A 22,466-nucleotide genomic window follows, 5' to 3' on the forward strand; every position below is an offset into this window, starting at 1 on the left:
GCGCAACTGAAGTATTCCAGGACTGTTTGCTATTTCGTAATAAAATGGCAGTCGGCTTCCCCTCGGAGAGGGTTTTTTTTTGGGGGGGTAGTAAAACATAAACCCAAAGTAGAATCAAAAGTAGTCAGTAAATAAGGTATGTTTTGAAGTGCAAACTTGGGAAGAGAGATAGGGTACGACTGTTTAAGAGCAGCTTGCTTTAATAACAACAGATGGAATCTGTCAAATCGCAAGAGAAACTCAGCAGAGCCAAAATGAGATTTTTTTTTTTTAAAGGAGACTGGCGTCAGAGCAAAATATTCCCCCCCCCCACCCATTTCAGCACTCCCTGAAAAAAATGTTCACTTTTGTATACACGGCTCTCACTCACCCTTGCCCTCAATTGCCATCACATGCCAAATCCAGTTGGCTACGTAACATCATCCCATTCAATGCATGATTTGGGTGGGACTGCAACCAAAGACATCCAGTGTGGTGCAGTATCTGGGAGACCCGAGTTCGAATTCCCACACTTCAAAAAAGGAAACGAAGCCCAATCTAACAAGACAAGTTAGGAACCTAAAGGCTGGGCTACAAGGAAAGTTTAAAATACAAATATTTATTACAATAAAGTGCACATATTAAATAAAAACATCGATAAATCACGATGGTATACAGTTTATACATTTTGCAATAACATATGGAACTGAGAACAAATGCATTTCGGCCCTTAGGGTCTTCCTTGGTGGTCAAGTTATTTCAAAACGCACGACACAAGCAAATACATTTCTGAATGCAAATTGGGCAAATACAGAGTGATGGTCCTTGGAAATATGTTTTAAAGCAGGGGTAGTCAAACTGCGGCCCTCCAGATGTCCACGGACTACAATTCCCATGAGCCCCTGCCAGCGAATGCTGGCAGGGGCTCCTGGGAATTGTAGTCCGTGGACATCTGGAGGGCCGCAGTTTGACTACCCCTGTTTTAAAGTGTGTACTCCATACCAGACAATTTTTATATGTATTACACAGATTAGGTGGGATAGCAACATTTAGACCAGTGGCTCTCAACCTTCTTAATCCTGTGATCCCTTTGGGCTGCCACAATGGCGGAGGTGCAGCAGTAGCGGCCTAAGCAACCCCTGGGGAAAGGGTCAATCGACTCCCCCAGGGGTTGCAACCCCCCCGGGTTGAGAACCGCTGATTTAGACTTTCTTTACCACCCAGCAACCCCTAAAGTTTACTGTATTAGTGCATTAAAAATAACTTGACCACTGAGGAAGATCCTAAATGTTGCAAGCATGTGTTATTGTGAAATATATATATGCGCTATGCAATTGTGATTTATCTATGTTTTTAATATGTGCACTTTATTGTAATAAATATCTCAACCTTCGGGTTCCTAAAAAATTCTCACTCCGTCAGGGAAGCTCGCCAGGTGACCTTGGGCCAAATGCACACTCTCAGCATAACTGACCTAGAATCTCATAGAGTTCGAAGGGATCTCCAGGGTCATCTAGTCCAACCCCCTGCAGAATGCAGGGAATTCACAACTACCTGTCCATCCACAGTGACTCCAATTCCATGTGCATTCACCTTGACCTTACCGTCTCACATGACCCATGGTAGATGTCAGGTACCTTGGGTTTATTTAATAGTTCAGGTTATATATAGTTTTTTTTTTTTTAAGTATGTCACCACATCTATGCGTTCGCCAACTAAACACTCCTACCGGGTTACAAACGTAAGGCGTAAGTTTGCTGACCAAACTTAAAACTGGGAACTTAGCATTTAAAAACAGGTCTGTGTAGTATCTACTCTTGCAGCCACTGAGTCTGATTTAAAAAAAAAAACAGTAATTATCACAAATAAAACGGAGCAAGCAGACTGCAAGGCATTTCTTATTGGCACTTAAATATGGTCTTGTCCATGGAAATTGTTGAAAAGGTGGAGACGGACAGTATCCATTTAGTCTGTGAGGGCAGCCAGTACGGCAGCCAGAAATATGGAAATATATATTCTCTCTACTGGATTCTGAGAAGCAGCTGGGTCGGAACTTATTCCAAGAGCAAGCTGTCTCCACTGGGAGATCCAAACAGTCCCGTAATGGATTGGGCCTTTGCTCAAAATCCAATTCAGCTATGAACGGCTTTGGGCAAATCATGGTTCTTCTCACAGGACAATCCAAAAATTATTGCACAGCCAAAGGGGCGTGGGCTAGTAATTCTGGGCAGCATCACACAATCTGACTCCCATTTGCAGGTTGGGGCCCATAACCTCCTTGTGTGGTAACCTTCGAACCCAGACCTTAGGCAGGATTCTAGACCGAGTACTCTATTCCATGCACAGAGAGCGAGGGGACCTTCCAACTCTGGAGCCCCACCACCCAAATTATTCCTGAGTCCACAAGATGGGAGCGGTTTCTTGTTTTCACCCTAAAAGGATGGATAGAGGTGCAATTAAACCAGAGACCCCCCCCCCAACCCTGTCTTTACTTCCTCTGTTTCTCTGGTTGAGGTTTCTTTATTATTATTATTATTATTATTATTATTATTATTATTATTATTATTATTATTATTTTCCCTCTTCCCCTAGCCTTTGGGAAGTTCCTCTCTTTGAAAAACAAGAGCAAAACTAAATCCTTGAGTCGAGGCAACTTGGCCGGTCGGTCCAGGTTTCTTCCCCCCTCCCTCCCCGCTCCATGCAACGCCCTCCCCCCTTCGCCCCGCTCGCCTTCCCCCCCCTCCGCCCCAAAGGCCACAGGCGTCATAGAAGGGGGGCACGGCCAAGTGAATTAAAGGTCACCCCTGGTGGAACCGGTCCCTTTGTGAGGACCCCCATGGGATTAAGTTTTCACATTCAGCTCCTTTATACTTTTCTCCCCTCGCCCCGTCTCCCTCCCTCCCTCCATCCCTCCCCTCTCGCTCTTTTTCTTCCTCTGCCAAAAGAATCAAGTCCCTGGCTCCAGCCTTTCTCCCACCCAAAACTGAGACTCATTCATTAACTAGAACCGCTGCAGCCAGCCAAAGCCAGGAAGGAAAGAAGGAAAACAGCAAACAGAGCAAGTGAAAGAGAGATTCACATTGGTTATTTTCGAGGGGGAAACACTTGAGCAGAGTCTCTCTCTCTCTCTCCCTCTCCCCCTCCTCCCGGTTATTCTCATCGTACCATACTGGTCCCCCTCCCACATCCTCTCCGCAACCGTTCTCCCCCCACACCTCCGCCATTCATCAGGGAGAGCACATGAAGCTGAGCAGAATAACGTTTGTAGCTGTTAAAAAAAATAAAATAAAGAGGCATTCCCTGTAACGAAAACACCAGGCCTCGCTGCATTCTTCAGCCAAATTATTATGCATATATATATATATAAATCTCAAAAGCGTTTCCTTTTCCCCCCAGTGTTTTTAAGATGCGCCTTTTCGCAGTAAAACACCTTTTTAAAGAGCAGGCTGCATAACCACTGGGAGAGTCGGGCGGGGGGGGGGGGCTTCCCCTGCTTTGAATTCCAACTAACTGCTGGGGGAGGGCGAGGAATTCGAATGGCCGTGTCGTAAAGGACTGGGAGCCACTGGTCAGAAACAGGTCAGGCGCAACCAGGGCGGGGCTTGAATCCGTGCTAGGTCACCGAACCTTGCGGGGTGACCTTGGGCCACTCACTGAACTCTCAGCCTTAGCTACCTCGCAAGGTTGTTGTGAGGTGAAAATGGAGGAGAGAGGTTAGAGCAGAGATTCCCAAGCAAGAGTCCATGGACCCTTAGGGGGTCTGCAGGAACTCTGAAGTGGAGTGGTATTGTGGGGAGGGGGGGTCCAGGCTGTCTTCTTGGCTCCTACTCTTCTTTCCAGCATACACCGTAGTAGTAGTTAAGTTGGGGGGAGGGAACAAAAGGAGGACTAAGGGTACAGGTAGTGATGTCACTTCCAGGGGTGTGGCACGGGGGGGTGTGGCCCTCTGACATCACTTCTGGGGTCCTCGAAGCCCGAGAAATTATTTTAGAGGCTCCTCCACGGTCAAAAGGTTGAAAAGGGGTGGGTTAGAGAGTCGGCCTAGGATCTGGGAGCCAAGGGTTCAAACCCCCTACTCTGCCATGGAAGTTCATTGGGAGACCTTGAGCCAAAAGGGAGACAAGGAGAAAGATGTAAGCCACTTGGGACAAAGGTGGAGTACAAATGAACTAAAAAGAGAGACAATAGAAGAGCTTTTTTTTTATACTCCGCTTTCACTACCTGGAGTGCCAAAGCGGCTTACAAACACCTTTCTCTTCCTCTCCCCACAACAGGCACCTTGTGAGGCAGGTGGGGCTGAGAAGAGTGCTGAGATAACTGCAAAAACAGGCCTAAGAGGACTGTGACTAGCCCACGGTCGCCCAGCTGGCTGCATGTGGAGGAGGGGTGAATGAAACTCAGGTCTCCATATTAGAAATGTTACACAGACATCGTTACTAGATTTAGGGAAGCCCTTTTCTTCCTGCATTATGACAGCTGCGAAGGACACCTGAATTTGTTGTTGTTAGTTGCGAACTCGTGTCCGACCCATCGCGACCCCCTGGACAATGACCCTCCAGGCCTTCCTGTCCTCTACCATTCCCTGGAGTCCATTTAACACCTGAATAGCAGCCCTTCTATCATAGAAGGGCGGCAATGTGGAAATCACACAATTCACCGAAACATACCGGACCATTGGTTTTTAAAACCAGCCCTAGTTTTGAAAGAGTCTGTGTTTTCTTAGGCTAATAAACCAAAGTGGCCGGATTGGATTGCTTCTGACCCGGCTATCTTTCAAAAAAGGAGGAGGGAAGGAAGGAAGCTATGAGCCTTACACGCTAGATAACTTACTGCAGCTTCTTCCTGAAGATAAAGCAGCCAAAGTGCACCTGATAACACCTCGCCTTAAGTCTTGTTCAAATACACCTTCCAACTACCTTATAGGCCAAGGGGCATTCCACAGGCCCCCTCTGAAAAGGACCAAGCTAATGTAAACACTCCTTTAATCTCAGGGATGTGAACGGAGGAGCCAAATGGGTGCTCCGGATCTCTCCCGACTTTCAAAGCTTTGGCCTCTCCTGTGGGGAGAACATTCAGGGGTTCGGCTTATAGGTGTGCAACAGAGTGGATAGGGAGTCAGGCCAAATTCAAAACGAATGCTTTTTCCCCTTTAATGCTCGGTTCAGCTTGGTCTACAGAGCTAGCCCCGGCCTTGTGAACCAAGCCCTCCCCCCCCCCCCCATCCTCATTAAACATCTACTATTACATAGCAATGCAAAACCACACCAGCAGACACTGGGTTTTAAGAGATCATCTCCCGCTTTTAAAAAAAAATTCTGGCACAGCAAAGTTCAAAACCCAGAATGGGGGGTGGGGGTGAGGGGCAGAATACATCCACTCGAGGGTGCATTCAAGGGTCAGAATCTTTGCAAAAATAGATCCTACTCGTTCGGCCTGACCTGTGAGACAGACCTTCTCTCTTTCCCCCTGCTTCTCCAGCAGGCTTGACAGGCCAAAATGCCATCAGCACAAATCTTTACAAGTGGGAGGGCAATATAAAAACAAAACAGTGAGCAGTGATTCACGGAAGCCATGAATGTTGTTCACCTTTTAGGTTCTGAGTGTCCTGCATAGTGCAGGGGGTTGGACTAGATGACCCAGGAGGTCCCTTCTAACTCCAGGATTCTAGGTTCTATTGGATTCTTGCTCCTCCCTTTCCTTCTTTCACATTTGTACATCCCTCAGGTTTCCCCCACTCTTTAAACATACCCAGAATTAAACTTTTGTCCGTCTTAAAGGTGCCACCTTGTTTTCACCCTCCTTCCCACAGGTCTGCCTTCCAACACAAAGGCCAGACCGAAAATCAAACACCACTAAACCACAAAGGGTCTTTCCTTTCTTCCTTCCCCCCCCCCCCCGCACTCATTAGATTAAGTCCCATCAGAGCCCTTTAAACAGCTAGGATACTTCCTTCCTCTCAAGTAACACAGGCTGGGCAGATGTTACTATTAAAGAAAAGCAAGCAGGGAGGGGTTCAGGTAAGTTACTTCATGGCAGGAAAAAGTTTGACATTTGGGCTGTATGGGTCTGAAGGTATGCTCCAACCACTCTTACAGATTGGTGATCCCTGGCCCTGAAGAGCCAGGGCCTTTTTGACCGTGGCCCCAAACTAGTGGAACAAGCTCTCAAGTGAGATCAGGGCCCTAATGGATCTTAAGGGCCTGCAAAAGTTGTCCCACCAGGCTTTCAGCTAAAGACCAACAATGGATGGCCCCCTGAAGCCTTGGTCTTCACCTTCTTAATTCCTGCACTTGCTCATGTTTCCAAGTTACGTTGCTGTTGCTTATTAAACTGAAGTGACTGTTCTGTTCTCAATTGTCAAAAGCGGCTTAATGTACATTCTGGCTTATTGGTTCTGTGTACATCACCCAGAGATGGCACAGTGAGGGGCGGTGCATAAATTGAATAAATAATTGTGTGCATGCACGCAAAAGCCTATACTTTGGATGAGACTGGTCTTAAGGGTGAAATAGGCCAGGTCACGCTTGGTGCAGTTCCTGGGGAAACAAGTATACACACCCCGACAAAACACAAGTACACCAAGAGGAAAAGGGCCGACATATTTGGGACATTCCAGTCATAGGGCAATGAGCAAAGTGCAATTAACCCATAAAGCCTAAATCAAGCGAGGACTCTTTGGCAAAGGATAAACTCTCTTCCCATACTACGCGAGTCCGGACAAGTATTTTCTTGGCACGAGCAAGAGAAATACAGAGGGGCTACGTTTAGAAGAAGAAACCCTCTTTTTCAGACGCTCGCTTTCACGGTTAAGTCCTGCCGACTTTCTTTTGACCTTGGCGGGACCAGGGTTGCGGTCATGAACACGGCAAGTGCGAGAGGGGAGTCCAAAAGGGTTTGGGGGAGCTTGAGTTCCACCCCCCCCCCAAGCACACTGAAAAGATGAGCAGCCTGAAACATTCTGCACCCCACCTTCGGCGCTCCGAACCAGCCTCAGCTTGCACCCTTGCAAGAACACACCAGCTCACCCAGACACACACCGAGCCTGCTTGCTGTGGCACACCCATGCAGTGGACACTATATAATTTAGCTCTCAAAAGCATAAATCACAGTCAAGACAATGCCCCCAGCTAACTGCTGGGTTGCAGCTGGCAGACTCAGCTGCTTTCATCTAGCATCTCCACTAGGTCTCCGCCGGGGTAGGTGGGGAAGGGACTCACAGGTTGCGGAGCTGACGGATCGCTCATGCTGCAGACAGGAAGACACGGCCTCTCCAAACCCTTCCAGGCTATGACACCCAATAGTGCTGCATAATGGCATCATGTAAAACTAATATCCCACTGAATCAGGGAGGCGAGGGGGGGGGGGTCATGAGAGAAGCAGTATGCTTGCATGGCACCTCAAAGACAGAGTTCCCCAGCTACCGTGAGCAAAGATCCTGCTATTTGGTAGTTACAAAAACTAGGTCAACCTTGGGCAATGTGCCGCCTATGAATATGAAATAATTTTCCAACCCTGTGTAGGGCCGGTGTCTAAATACGTGATGCCAACGCCTACAGGACTAAACCATTTCTTCCCACTTTCAGAGTTAGCTGTAACGTTCTATACAACTGTGTTTTTTCTTCTTCCTTAGCATGACTTTTGCATTGGCCAAGCAACTGGGATGAAGATGATTTAGAATCTTGGAATCCTAGAGTGGGAAGGGGCCATGCAGGCCATCTAGTCCCACCCCCTGCTCAATGCAGGATCAGCCTGAAGCATCCAGAATAAGGATCTGCCCAGCCACTGCTTGAAGACAGCCAATGAGGGGGAGCTCCCCACCTCCTAAGGCAGCCTATTCCAGTGCTGAACTAGATTCCTAGAATCCTAGACGGGGAAGCGTCCATAGAGGCCATCTAGTCCCACCCCCTGCTCAATGCAGGATCAGCCTCACGCATCCAGGATAAGGATCTGTCCAGCCGCTGCTTGAAGACCGCCAGTAAGGGGATCTCACCGCCTCCTCAGGCAGTCGATTCTACTGCTGAACTACTCGTGACTGTGGAAATTTTTTTCCTGATATCTACTTGCATCTTCGTTAGCTTTTTAACTCCATATTTCTTCCCAAGACTCAAGTTACACATTCTTGGCCACGAACTGAGTTGCTCTGTGACTCTTCGGACCGGACCACTGAGCTCTTCTTGGTTCCCACAACCTGGGGAACACAAAACTTTGGACAACGGCTAACCAGCTCCAGTATTCGTTAATAGCAGGTTTCCCTGCAAATGTAAGACTCTCTTTAAGCTATATCAGAGCTACCCTGCTCTGCAATGTCGCAGGCTTATACAAGATCCATACTCCTCTTTCAAACCGTCTTTGAAACGCACAACGATACAGGTACAAACAAAACCCTGTTCCTTACCTGAAAGCCCCGCAGGGGCCAGATAATTTGTTCCCCCTGTCTCAGTGGAGGAAGGCAGAGAGTCTGGACAACTTGCTGCAACAGAAAAAAAAAAAAGGGAAACGAATTAAGAAAAGAAGCACCATGTGCCAATCTTTAGAAAGGAAATTCTTCTTTTTTTTTTAAAGGCTCAACTGCAAACAATGTCTCCAGACAAACGAAGCACATTCCATGGCATTTAGCAGGAAGTTATTACTAATTGTCTGCACAGAGACAGCGCAATTCTTCATGATACATCCACCCTAACCCATCACCCACGTCTAGGATCTGCTGGGCCACTTAATCATAGTCGTCAGAGAGCACAAGATTACAGGCTGGCCGGGATCTTCTCTCCGGGCTCTCGCCCTGCCCCCCCCTCCCCGTTTCTTTGCCAAGTGAATTTTGAGCGCCTCCTAGTCATCCGGGTCCATGAAATCCGGGTTGCCATGTCTAAGCCAGGGGTAGTCAACCTGTGGTCCTCCAGATGTTCATGGACGACAATTCCCATGAGCCCCTGCCAGCGTTTGCTGGCAGGGGCTCATGGGAATTGTCGTCCATGGACATCTGGAGGACCACAGGTTGACTACCCCTGGTCTAAACTGCAGATGGAGATGAAAATGGAATTTGGATCTATGGTGATTTAGAATCTTGGAATTCTAGAGCTGGAAGGGGCCCACACAGGCTATTGATTAGAGATGGTGTGACAAAGATGCGGAGGGACGGGCCCCAGGCAGAGAAAGAGGCAGTCCAAAACAAAACAAAAAAATCAATTTCTTAGAATCCCAGTTCAGTAGGAACCCGTCTACATTTCTGCCCCAAACTGGTAACTCCTGTCCCTGATGATGCCCGTCGCTTTCCTACCACTGCCAGGGTTTCATATCCTGGTCTGGAGCAAACTGTTATTTGCCGTAATTTTGTTGTTTTTCTGGTTCAGATACTGGGGTGTGTCCCTCGACCTGGAAGTGAAATGGCACACAGGGAGGAAGGGCAGAGGGGAAAGCAAGCAAGCCTGGAGGCCCATCCCCAGAATGACTCAGCCAGGGGTGCCCAGACTCTGGCTCTCTAGATGTTCATGGACTACATTCCTATGAGCACCTGCCAGTGATGGCAGGGGCTCATGGGAATTGTTCTCCACAGACATCTGGAGAGCCACATTCTAGCCACCCCTGGGCTAAACCATTCACTGGTTCAGCTACGATGAATGCAGAACATTCTGAAAGTGTGGAAGAACCATAAACGCGCATAGTGCGACCCTGATCTGTGATATCAGACTAATCCAGATATTGGTGTTTATCAGCATCCCCATCGATTTGCAGAATCAGCAAAAGGATTGAAATGGGAGGGGGGAGAAATGTAATTTTTTAAAGACATCCTTAATAACCTATGCCTCTTTGGAATAGTAAGAATATTAAAAAAATACACCTTTTTTTGTAGTCAGAGGCAAATAGGTGGTTTACCATTGCCTGCCCCTGCTTCGTGAGTGTGGGTTTCCTTGCTGGTCTCCCAAACAAGTACTAACCAGAACAAACCCTGCTCAGTTTACAAATCCAGCACACCTGCCATTCTCCTGCCCCAAACATGAGAGTAGCAATGGTGGCTCAGGCCTAACCTCTGCTCTTAAGCAGGGGTAGTCAACCTGTGGTCCTCCAGATGTGCATGGACTACAATTCCCATGAGCCCCTGCCAGCGTTTGCTGGCAGGGGCTCATGGGAATTGTAGTCCATGCACATCTGGAGGACCACAGGTTGACTACCCCTGCTCTTAAAGACATAAGAGAAGCCATGTTGGGTCAGGCCAATGGCCCATCCAGTCTAACGCTCTGTGTCACACAGAGGAATTGTAGTTCATGGGACACTTAGAGGGCCACAGTTTGACTACCCGTGGTTTAGATAGACCTCTGTAAGTTTATCCAACACTCTCAGGAGGTCCACTGGCAGAGCCAGGACTCAGATTTCTTTTTCTGCACCAGAACCAAACAACGTGTGCAACTTAACTTCTCAAGAGCTTCTAAAGCCCACAACCCCCAACAACGCTGTTGACATAATCGGTTTCCAGAAGAGCACAGAACCCTCAGAAAACTGGATCCAGATTTCTGAAACAAAAAACCTAACCCCGTAACCCCCAGGGCAGAAAGAAAGGAGATCAAAAGCCAACCTAGCTCTGCAGCTGACCTTCAACTGCCGGCAGCGTGCCAATATTGCTTTTGGCGATGCAGAATTTGGGCAAGCGGTAGTGTGTATGCAACACACGACAACAAAAACACGGACATGGACACAAACATACACACACAGTTAGCTGCTTCTCCAACCACCCGCTCCTAGAAGTTGTTTTTCAAGAACTCACTCCTGAACCGACAGAGAAAGGGCCCATGTATGTGTGCGTATGAGGCCGTGTAATCTCATTTTATCAGAGTCAAGTATAACCCTGAACAGGAATATACAGTTTAACAGGATACACTTAATCAAACTGAAAACAATAGGGCAGACAGGAAATTGAGTTACTTATGAAATGCCCTATGCTATACGCTTTCTAAATGTACACTGTTTTCTATGTTCTAAGGAAATAGCTTGTTTTTTTTAAAAAAAGAAGCAAAGAATTAAAACTGTTTTTAACTAGGCAGACACCCTTTGTGTCTTGCCCTATTTCCAACGAGAAGGTCCTTCACATTTTCATTTTCATCAATATTTGAAATCTGAGTTTGGGCTGTAGCCACTTCGGGAAAATCCCATGACAGAATATACCTTTCGTTGAAAAAAAATTAAAGAATGCCCGACAGAGTTTGTTGGCATCCTAGGTCAACTAGAACCTTAGTTCGAGGAATGGTAGAGGACAGGAAGGCCTGGAGGATCATTGTCCATGGGGTCGCGATGGGTCGGACACAACTTCGCACCTAACAACAACAACAACAACAAAGCGAAGTCCCTTTTCTCCTTGACCCCCTTGGGTTTGTTCCAAGTTGTGGCTTTCTCTTTCAAGGTCTAAGGAAAGCCAGCGTCCAAACTGGTAGGCCTCAAACCACTCACAACTGCACAGACAAACCTACTCTACAGCATCACTGTATTGATAAAATGGGATGACACCCCACCTACCCCATACCCTGCCCCAAGTTAATTGGAAGACTAGGAAACAACATGATTTCTGCAGATGTGAGGACCAAGAAATAACTAGGTCAGCTGGGACTTGATGTTAACTGGAGCCATATGGCTTAAGTTGGATATTATGGCACAGTTTTACTTATTTGCCATAATTTCCTTTTGCCTTGTATCTCTACACTCATGATGGTTGGTCATTTAGTCTGAGGAAGAGGGCATGCCCTCAAAAGCTCATGCCTTGAATAAATCCTTCGTTGGTCTTGAGAAGATCCTATTGGACTCTTATTTTTGTTGTGCTACTTCAGACCAACGCAGAATATAGCAACTCCTAACTAGTCAAGAGAGGAGCAGAGGTTTGCCACTGCCTGTCTTTGTATTTAGCAAACAACCCTGAACTACCTTGGTGGTCTCCCATCCAAGAACCAACCAGGACGGACCCTGCTTAGCTTTTGAGACCTGATGAGATTGAGCTAGCCTGGGCCATCCAGGTCAGCACACCATTCCTTACAGTAGACCAGGGGTAGTCAAACTGCAGCCTTCCAGATGTCCACGGACTACAATTCCCATGAGCCCCAGCCAGCATTGGCAGGGGCTCATGGGAATTGTAGTCCGTGGACATCTGGAAGGCTGCAGTTTGACTTCCCCTGTAGCAGACTATTAGAAATAAACGGGAACAGTCTTAGCCTTCATTCTACACTATCTGGTGGATCTTAGGCCAAAAGCCATCCAGAACTACTTCTGACAGAACTTTGGCACCTTCTTTGAAAACTTCAGGAGACCAAGATATCATTATAAGGACCTCATTTAGCTATTTGCATAGTTCCCACTGTTAGAATTGATACACAAGAAACGGCCATGCATTTCTTCAGCTGTTCTCTCTCATGTGCATGCATTACATCTTTGCACCGTACGTGCTACAATCTTGAATTCTCGCTTAACACAGCTTTGCCTTAAGAAGGCCAAAGCTAGGTCAAACCTGATCACTTGCTACTACTTGGCATCTGTGAATGGCCCACTACGGACCTCAAAGCACAGGCAGAATTTACACATCATCTCAAGATGCAAGCTTTCCCCTGAAATGTTCAGTGCTGGCAGTGGGGTGGAGAGGATAATCAAGTGCAGAAGGGGGAAACCCTTCGAGATACCCAAGCTTGGGTGAATTAATTCACCTGTACGACTCACATGGGGAGTTCAGAGTGCCCAATCTCCTTGCAAACACCCTGCACTCTTTAAAACATGTGCGGAACTCAATATCAGAACATCTCTCCGCTCAGTTACAGAACCTCACTGTAAAAAAAAACTAGCTCAATCTTACACAATTTAATATTACACAATTTTTATCAGGCTGATCTGAAGGTGGATCTCCCATCAACTCATTTCAACCGTATCTGTTGATGCCGAAAACTATATTTTCAAGGCAAGTGCCAATTCCAAGTTCAGGCACACCAGAAACCATTTGATCCTGGGGTGACAGCAGAGACAACCCACCTAAGGCCTTTGTGGCTTGTACCAGGGAGGTCACCAAAGACATCAAAACAGTCTTCGGCGAATGGGAGAGGGCTACAGGTAAGCTAAACCCAACTGCAAAAAACTGCGATGGATGCTGACCTTTTAGAACAGCTGACTGAAAAGCCAAAAGATTGGGGGGAGGGGGGGAATTAAGGAATTCCGTCCACTTCTTGCTTCCGAGCCACCGGAAAACAGCTCTGAAATTTCTTCCAATGTATCAGCTCAAAACATTTTTTTTTAAGTTAAAGCCAGATTATATAACAAAGACCATAACACCACATCCTCCAAGTCTTGTTATTTACCCCAGACCTTACCGGAAACGGTTTCCTATTAGACTGCTATGCAAAGATTTGAATTGGTCTAGCAGCTCTGTTCCCACAGTTGAATAACACTTGCTGAAGAATTCTGTGTGACTCCAAAAACTTGCCTATATCTACAACAACTGACCCAGCTAAGAAAGCTCAGGGAGCCACAGGATTCATTTCTCACCAGGGCCCATTATGCACACGTCGGATAATGCACTTTCAGAGTGCTTTTGCAGTTGGGTTTTCCTGTGCGGAAGAGGAGAAAGTGTATTGCCGATGTGTACATAATGAGCCCAGGTCTCTTTCTCTCTCTCTCTCTCACCAAGGAGACAATATTCAGCAACACCTCCCAATACTTAAACGTGTGAGAAAACGTAAGAACACGAAAAAGCTCCCAACCATATTAACTACACTGAACTCTCTTACTCTCTTCCCCCCTTCACAATGGCCTGCACGAAAGAGGAAGTTATCACAGGAGTCAACCACCTGCAATGACAGACTTATGGGGTATTTTTGTCTCTCCGTATGTTGTAATATTCAAAGTCCCACTGCCAAATGGACTGGGGGGAGGGGGCTGGGGGGTGAGTAAGCCTGCTATTTTTCTTTTCAATTTCCGACTGGCCCCGTTAATCACTTCCCATTGGTTAATATAGAGAACTCCCCCCCCCCTTTCCAAAACGGCATCTTTTAAGCCCTGTGGCTTTTCTGTTTACACACAGTTTTTTGCTACGTTATGTCAACACTTACTAATGAATAAATATATCACTCCACAAACGGAGAAAGCAGCCCCCAAAACCATTCTCTCTCACACCTATCCTTCTGCCAGCTACTCACCATGCTTGCAATGGACAAATAAAGCAATAAAAAAAAATTCAAGACCTTAACTACCCTGACTTGGAGCACATGTTTTCTAGCTTAGTGCCCAGTTTATGTGTACAAAGGCGTCTCCATTCTCCATTTACGGGTGGGAAACTGAGGCAGAGAGGCAAGGGAGGGGACAGGGAGGTTTGCTTCCACTCTGTGGGGTCCGACATCCACTGGAAACCCGCCAGCTCAATAAAAAAGAAACTGGCTGAAGTTCCATCACCATGAGAAAGGGCTGGGCCAAACAGTCGCTTTCCAGATGTCCGTGGACCACAATTCCCATGAGCCCCTACCTGTGCTGGCAGGGGCTCCTGGGAATTGTAGTCCATGGACATCTGGAAGGCCGCAGTTTGACTACCCCTGCTCTAAAGCATATAGCTGGAAGATTTGGTTGGTCTTTAAGGCACTTCTGGATCCTGTGCTCAACCCAGCAGAGGGGAGTCCCCACTAGAGCGAGCAATAAAAACTCTTCCAAAAGACAGGGCAGGCTACAAGGTGAATATCCCATGCGATCTATTGGCTCCGCTCAACATTTAACCTTCTTGCCCAGACCATACACCTATACTGCTCTCTAGTCCTGGGAGGGAAGGATGCATTTGAAAAGACAAGACCAGCAACGTGACAATAACAAGACAGCAGAGAAAATGCAAGCATAATTAAGGGGGGGAGGGGGATACCTCGACCCCAATTCCTGAAAACACAATGATCACAACAGCAGCAAAAATTCCTCATTCTGGCTTCCCACACTTGGTAAAGCACTGATTCCCCGCCTGCAAGGAGCTTCCAGTCAGGAAAGACACAAGATCTTTTTCTGAAAGCCAGGGTGAACCATCGCCAGGAGAAACAGTTAACCTTGCAGGTGGGATGGGGCTCAACGGATTGTTCCGAACTTTATGAACTGACCAGATCCGTAACTTTGCAAGGGAGAGGGGAGCTGTTAGCCACCACGGCCTGAAGCTGGGCTTTCCCAAAGGGAATCTATTTTTAGCCAGCACTGCTCTGCCATCAGGATGTAATCAATGAAGGCCACTGCTTTGCCGATCTGCATCTCAGTCCATCAATCACCCGGAGAGGCAAGGAAGGGCCTCTGTGGAATTTGGTCCCCCCTCCCTGTGCATTTCGTCCACGTTTCTGATTTGCACCCAGGCCCTTCTCTGCAATCTCTGGAGAAGAGCACTCTCTCTCTCTCCCTCTCTCTTTTCCACAATGCAAGTGCTATTTATCTAGCACAGGGTGAGCCCACTGTCAGCCAAAATGTTTATGCAGACAACCACAAGAGAGCCTGGTGCCAGGCTCGGAATGGGCCCTGGCAAAATGCCACCCAGTTACAAGCAACAAACATGCAGAGAGAAGTTGGGCTAAAAATGTCAGCTCGCCTCTTTACAATATAATATATTTTCAAGCTTTCAAAGTTCCAGGGCTGGATGAAAATCTCTCACTCTCTCCCTGCCTATCTGCTTACCTTTCAAGACACCCACCAGATACACAATTTTACCCATGCTATTTTCCGTCCTCTTTTTTAAAAAGGAAGAAAGAAAAGAAATACAGCTTTCTCAGTGTTCCTCTTGCTGCTAATAATACGGGCAAACTATTTTGGCTGACCTGTCGCCAGGCATGCCCGTCTTCAAAGGCATGGGATTTGGGTTTGTTTGCTTTTTAAAGAAGCCGAAAGAGGCGGGGATACCTCTCTCAGGAGCTGGCCTGGCTGAACCTAGCTGGGCTTACTTCAGAGTAAACACACTCCCAAGAGCCGGGTGCCAGTAAGGAAGCACTTGTTTTCCAAGACTGGGAGATGGAGTCTACAAACAAGGTAAAACCGCAGCTGACCCGAACAGAGCTGGCTTTCAAGTGAGAGAGGATCTTTGCGGTTATCTTGCCCGCTTCGGAAGTTTTCGAAGAACAAAAAAAGTTGAACAAATCCCCCCCCCCTTTCCCAGTCCACACTGACTCTGGAGTCAACCCCTATTATCTTAATATAAGGCTGGCTCACAATCAATCTATCTAGGAACGCTGTCCAAGCCCAGGGCAAAAAACTGGTGGGCCAGTTTGGTTCCCAAGATCCAAAAAGGGGGAAAAAAACCCAAAGGAACACAATTTTTTTTTTAAAAAAGAGGAAAGAACTGTGCAAGGGGGAGGGGGGAATGCCTGCATGTCCCAGACTGCTCTCCCCAAAAACCCTCCCTCCCTTTCCCCCCCCCTCTTCCCCAGCTCTCAAGTTTTGCTACCAAACCGCCCCCCCGAAATCTTTCACTTACCAGTTGGTTTGAGAAAATCCATTGGGTATCTGGTATAAGGAGGAGGGGGAGACTCTGGAATTAGAAAAGAACCGAGAAAATAAATGCAGGGCCATGAGAAGGAGGAAAGGGGGGGAGAGGGAGAGAGAGAGGGAAGGGAGGGAGGGGGGAGATAGGAACTTATGATAACACAGGCATTCTTGTAGCAATACAGTTTGTCTTTAGCTCTGGGGGTTGGAGGCAGGGCAGCCAGGCGGCCGATTTGCCTTGATATTCCACTGTCAGATAAACAAAAGGGGCCGGCTGGCGCCAGTCGCTCGTGCTATCTGCTCTTCTGGCTGTCTCCAGCGGGCCTTCCTTGGCTGGCCTGGAAAGCACCAACTGATCCCGGCTCCCTGATAATCCCCCAGCAAGGCAGGTTTGCATGCGCACTTAACATTTCGCAGAAAGCCCCGGGAAAAAAAAGAGGGGGTGGGGGTGGGAGGACAGGGGGGGGGCGCGGAATTTGCAGGCCACCCAATTCAGACTCGCCTTCCCCCTCCCCCCTCTTCCTTTTAACCTCCCCCCCAAACTCTTAATCTTGCTCTGTTTTGTCGCCTCTCCTTACGCACCGAGTTTGCAAAAGAATTTTTCAATTTTTTTTTAAAGAAACGCGGTAGTTCTTGCGACCGGGGAGGGGGGGCTGCAAACATGCTTTCTTGACCCCCCCCCCAAAAAAACACCCCTCTTGCAAATGAGCCGGCTGTAAACACCGCCCCGCCCCTCCCGAATACAAAGTGGCCGATTTTGTTAAGGAGCGGGTTCGAGGCCCGGGGTGGGGGGGGATGGGTTCGAAACATACCAACCCTTTGAACTTTTTTTTTTTTTTTTGAAACTTTCGCGCAGACGATCTCCAGCCGGGCTTCTCGGTCTCTCCCGCTCCCTCCCCGCCCCCTTGACCCTTCCCGGTTTGGAAGCCCCCCCAAAAGGGCAACTTGTCCGGAGAAGGGAAGCGAAGAAACAGGGTCGCCTGCATTTGCTTGGAAACTACGTGCGTTTTCTGCCTCTCTCGTGACATTACCGCCGCGGCCAAGTACTGAAAGAGGGAGGGAGACGCTGGGCGAGTTTCCCTTCTCTGCAAAACCTTCGGCGGGACGGGACACGGAGAGCCGAAGCTGCGGAGGCAGATTTCTTTGCAAAACCTACATGCAACGAAGGCTCCTTTGCAGCCCTGTGCAGCGAGGCCTTGGCAGAAATCTAACCCTACCAGGGGCCAAGTCCCTAGGATCGGTGGAAACCTTCATATTGGATCTTCCTGTGAATAACCTGGATGCTCCCCCCCCAAAAAAAAACTTAGCAAGGAAGCCCTGACAACATTCAAGCTGGGTGTTGCATGAACTCCAGGTCTCCCTTTAGCACGCAGAACCGCAGGAACCGTGCAGGAACACACCCAAAACTACAGTACAATTTCCCCCCCCCCCTTCTTTCTGGTTTGGCAAAAGCGACGGGCTGTCCAACGCTGCGCACAAACTCCCCTCGGGCTTTTTTACAAGCTAAAATTAAAACTCACCCTGGGAATTTCTCTTTCCCCCCCCCCCAATCCACCCCCCGCTTCGCAGAAGCACGCAGCCATCCACAGGGAGCCGCTGCCCAAAGAGAGTCCCGCGGGCCCTGATGGCTTTGCTGGGCTGCAGCAAAAACAAAGAGGCGAGTTTGACCCAGACAACCGCCTTGGGGATCCCTCTGCGAGCCGGGCGCGCTCGACAGCGACGCAAGGCTCTCCCGACTCGGGAGGGCGCCCAAAGGCAGCAGGGGGAAAGTGCTTCCCGAAGTGGGCAGGCCCAACTCGCGTGTCCGTTCACACAACACCTTTCCCCCCCCCCTTGCCAGGCGCGCAAGACACGCGCACACGTGCAACTGCGCAAGATGCATGGCGGGGGCCGACTTACCGAGTTCGCAGAGGCGGCTGAGGTGGTAGGGGTTGCAGCAGACCAGGTCCGGGTGCGCCTTGCCGTAGGATTCGCAGCACGCGAGGCGCTTGACTTCCGAGCAGGGCCTGAGGTCGGGCCAGCGGAAGACCTTGCCGAGGAGCAGCGGCAGGGAGTACCAGTGCGGGCCCAGCTTGGAGTCCACCTTGCCGGGCAGCAGGAGGCAGGCGGTGCGGGCGGCGCCCTTGGTCTCGACGGCCTGCAAGAGGCCCTCCAGGTGCTTCTCCTTGAGCCGCTTCAGCACCGCGTGGGTCAGCGCCTTCAGTTCCGCCTCCGAGCCCAGGTGCGCCTTGGCCAGCTTGGCCGCCTTGCCCATGCAACAGCCCCGGCCACCGACGCCGCCGGCCCCATGCGCCCGGCTGTCCGCCGCGCCTTCGGCCAGGTCTCCGCCGCCTCCTCCTCCGCCGCCGCCGCCGCCTCCTTCTTCCCCGCCGGGCGCCCGGCTCCGCCAGAGTCTTCGCACGAGCGCCGAGCGTTTGGTCCTGAACATGCGGGACGAGAAGAAGGCTCCGCGGCTAAGAAACGGGCATGCCGTCCGCCACTCATGAAGAATCCGGGAGCCGAGTCCAGGCAGCCAGGATAAGCAGCCTGAAATGATGGGGAAGAAACGGGCACACAGCAGCGAGGCCGGGGGCGGCCGCGGGGCTGCGGCTCCGGCAGCAGCGGCGGCGGCGACTCCTTTGGGTGCTGCGCCCGCCAGAGCCAGCTGCAGCATGCGCCGGTCGGGTGCGAGGCCTGGGTTCGAATCCTCCGCCTCGCTCGCTCGCGCGCACCTCCCCGAGCAGAAAGCCTTCTAGATCCACAGCGGGCGGGGGGGGGGGGATAAAAGATCCTGCCCGGCTTCTTTCAAGAGGGGTCCTTTTTCCTCTTCCTCAAGGGAGGGGTCGCGATGGGGGAGCTACGCCCCCTTGGCCGCCCACCCCCGGGAAGCGTAGGAGCCCCCGTCGAGGCGGCCTTCCCAAGGCCCGGAGTGCGCCGGGAAGCGGGTCAGAGGGGGGCTCCGGTGCCCAAAATGGTCCCCGAGAAATTCCTCGCCACCTTTCTCCTGGGCTCCTTCCCGCGACGCGTCTCGAAGGGCTCCGAGGTCGGCGTTAAATCCAAGCCCGAGCGAAGGCGGAGGGCAGAGGCGGCGGGGAGCACCTCGACGGGCACCGGGAAGCGAGCCCCCGCAAAAGGCGGGTGGGAGGGGTATCAAAAACACCCACCGCAAAAATGGTTCCAAAAAAAGGTATCCAAAGGTCCCTTTTCTTCCGACGGCCGCTCGCCGCCTCTCCTCGACGGGCCTGGCGCCGCTTCTCCTCCTCCGCCTCCTCCGCGCCGGGGGGCCTTCCCAGTTTCCCGGGGCAAAAGTTCTCGGGCCCGGCCCTCTCGGCGCCCGCTTCTCCCCCGCAGGCGTCGGTGGCGGAGACGGCTCCTGCGCTACTACTGCTGCTGCGGCTGCTGCTGCGGCGGCTGCTCTCCGGGCCGGCTTTGTCTCGCTCTGCTCTGCTCTGCTGTGCTCCTTCAGCGGGCGCCCGGCCGGCCTCTGCTCCTGCCTCCTCCCGCTCCTCCTTCCAGCCCGGGCATCGCCTCTCTCCAGACGCGCAACGCGGCCGAGAGGGAGGGAAAGCCGCCGCCGCCGCCGCCCGCCTTCTCGCCGCTCCGCCTCCTCCTCCGCCTTTCGCCTTGGCTCGCCTCCGCCTTGGCTCTGGCCGCCGCCGCCGCTTTTCCGCTCCCTTCTTCCTCGGCCAGGGCAGCCCGACCAGAGGCAGCAGCGGCGGTGCGCTCCGGAGGGCGCGCTCTGCTCCGCTCGCCTTGCAGCTGGGCGGCCGCCGCGAGCCCAGGGGGAGCCTGGCCGGTGGCCCCGTGCGCCGTGCAAGGAGGGCAAAGCTGGCCGCGCGGCGCCGCGGTGCCTCTCTGGTGCGCGGGTGGGGCGGGCGGGCTGGCGCGGCGCTCGCCTCTCCTCCTCTCCTCTCCTCTCCTCTCCTCCGCCGGCCTCTCCTCCTCCTCCTCCTCCTCCTGCTCGGCCTCGGGCTCCTCCTCGCGCTCCCCCCGCCTTCGCCCTCCGCCTATCCCGTCGCCTCGGCGGCTTCCAGACTGCGCAGCGGCGCGGCCCAGCCCAGGCCTCCCCCCCCCCGCGCCTTATCACGTGGGCGTCTAGACACCCTGTCGCTTTTTTCTTTTCTTCTTTTCTTTTTTTTCCCCCCTTTCTCCAAAAGTGATTGTATTGCGCAAAAAAAAAAAAAAAAAAAAAGGCATCGGGTTTCGGAAAGCTCTTTTCTCCCCTGCCGGGCTCTGCGATTCCTGAAGTCTGGCGAGCGGGAAGGGAGCGGCCGGGGGTGCCAGCCTCCAGGGGGCACCTGGGGATCCCCCCCCCCGTCCAGGCGGGGAGGGTCCGCACTCCTCGGGAGGGTGGCCTCCGTGGCGTTGCATCCCCCACTCTCCGGGAGTTTCCCTGGCAACCCGACCTCCCATTCCACGCCCGTGGCCTGGAAACCCTGGGTGTCAACCTCAAGGTGGGACCTGGGGATCCTCAATTCCCCCCCCCCCGGAATTACAGCTCATCTGCAGACTAGAGAGAGGAGTCCCCCTGGAGAGCATGGATGCTCTGGGGGGTGGTCCCTGTGGCATTGCACCCCACTGGGCTTCCTGTCCTTCTCAGGCGCCATGCCTAAAGCTCCAGGAATTTCCCAAACGAGGTGGCAACCCAAACCCCCCCCCCCATTCCTCTGCTTATGACATAGTCCATGGATCAATAGGGGATCCAGGATGAGCTTCAATGGGGGGGGATCCCTGAACCAAGCACAACCCCCCCCCTCCTCTGTGGTTTTTTTCCCCACTTCCTGTTACTTTGGAAACTATCTTTGTGGAAAACAATCTTAGTTATTATTCAAATGGGTAGCCGTGTTGGCCTGAAGTAGCACAAGAAAACCAGAGTCCAGTAGCACCTTTAAGACCACAAAGATTTATTCGGGGCATGAGCTTTCGAGTGCTTGCACTCGAAAGCTCACACCCTGAATAAATCTTTGTTGGTCTTAAAAGGTGCTACTGGACTCTGGTTTTATTACTCTTAGTTATGTTAATCCTGAGTGATGCCTCATTCTATAGACACATGCAGTCATTACCTTCGCCCCCACTTGGATGTTTTCTTTGGGGCTGGGGTCGCTTTCCTCAGATTCTCAAAGGGGTCCATGAAACCTAAAAGGGTAAGACCCACCTAGCTGGAGGTTGAAAATAGGATTCTTTTCAAATGGGTGTTTGTGGGTTTGCAGAAGGGGGGGGGGATGTAAGGAACCGAGCAAAATAGGGGTCACCTGTGAATTCAAGTCAGGTGAAGCTTGTCCTTGGGGTTGTCAACCTCCTGGCGGTGGCTGGAGATCAACTAGGTTTATAACATCTCCAGGCAACAGAGATTAGTTGACCTGCAGACCGCAGACATTTGGGGAGGGGGATTCTATGGCAATATACCCCACTGAAGTGCCTTCCCTCCCCACACCTGGCCTTTTTCAGGTTCTACACCCAAACCTCCTGGTGTTTTCTAGCCAGGAAGTAGCAACCCAGGAAAAACATGGCCAAATCAAAATCAAACCAATAACAGTGGCGGGAAGGATCTGAGGTTTGTTATTTTATCTTTGTTCGAACTGACATTTTAAAAATATTATCGTAAACCACCTTGTTTTAATAAATACATGTTTACCAGGAGTACAGTGTCTGCCGTGACAACGTGATGCTTTACATTTTGGGAACTAGTGCTGCTGAGTGACCCAGAAACCATTCCAGTGTACGCTTGTTCCGATGTATATCCTGCTGTATTCAGTCTACCCAGCCATGTTGATACAGAAGGATAACAAACCCTCAAAATAAGAGTAATTCAGTTGCTTTTGAACAAAAACATCACCAAATATTAATTGACTAGGGGCCAAGCCTCTTGCATTCAGGAATACAACGGGTGTTAGATTAGGGGGTGGAAAGAAGAACTTTGTGGACGGCCTCCCCCCTCCCCGCAGGACTTGGAAAGGCCACAGGCAGCTATTAGGGAACTCACCAGCAGGGGCAGCACTCTCGCAGCAGGGATCTGCAGCCTCCGAGCCTCAGAGGGAAGAGGAAGAAGGAGGGGGTGGTCA

The 22,466-nt window shown here is 50.6% G+C and overlaps 1 protein-coding gene across 1 annotated transcript in view; it reads right to left on the reverse strand.

The window, feature by feature from the left end:
• Window positions 1–19,086, reverse strand: part of SMAD7 (SMAD family member 7) — a 54,304-nt gene extending 35,218 nt beyond the window's left edge. The window contains exons 1-3 of the mRNA XM_077346757.1: window positions 18,325–19,086; window positions 16,418–16,471; window positions 8,375–8,449 (exon numbers count right to left, since the gene is read on the reverse strand). Of these exons, the coding sequence (XP_077202872.1) occupies window positions 8,375–8,449; window positions 16,418–16,471; window positions 18,325–19,078 (883 nt within the window). The 5' untranslated portion in view covers window positions 19,079–19,086. The remainder of the gene's footprint in view (window positions 1–8,374; window positions 8,450–16,417; window positions 16,472–18,324) is intronic.
• Between the last annotated feature and the right edge of the window lie 3,380 nt (window positions 19,087–22,466).

The sequence above is a fragment of the Paroedura picta genome, chromosome 7 (assembly GCF_049243985.1).
Source record: "Paroedura picta isolate Pp20150507F chromosome 7, Ppicta_v3.0, whole genome shotgun sequence".
Taxonomy (NCBI): Eukaryota; Metazoa; Chordata; class Lepidosauria; order Squamata; family Gekkonidae; genus Paroedura; species Paroedura picta.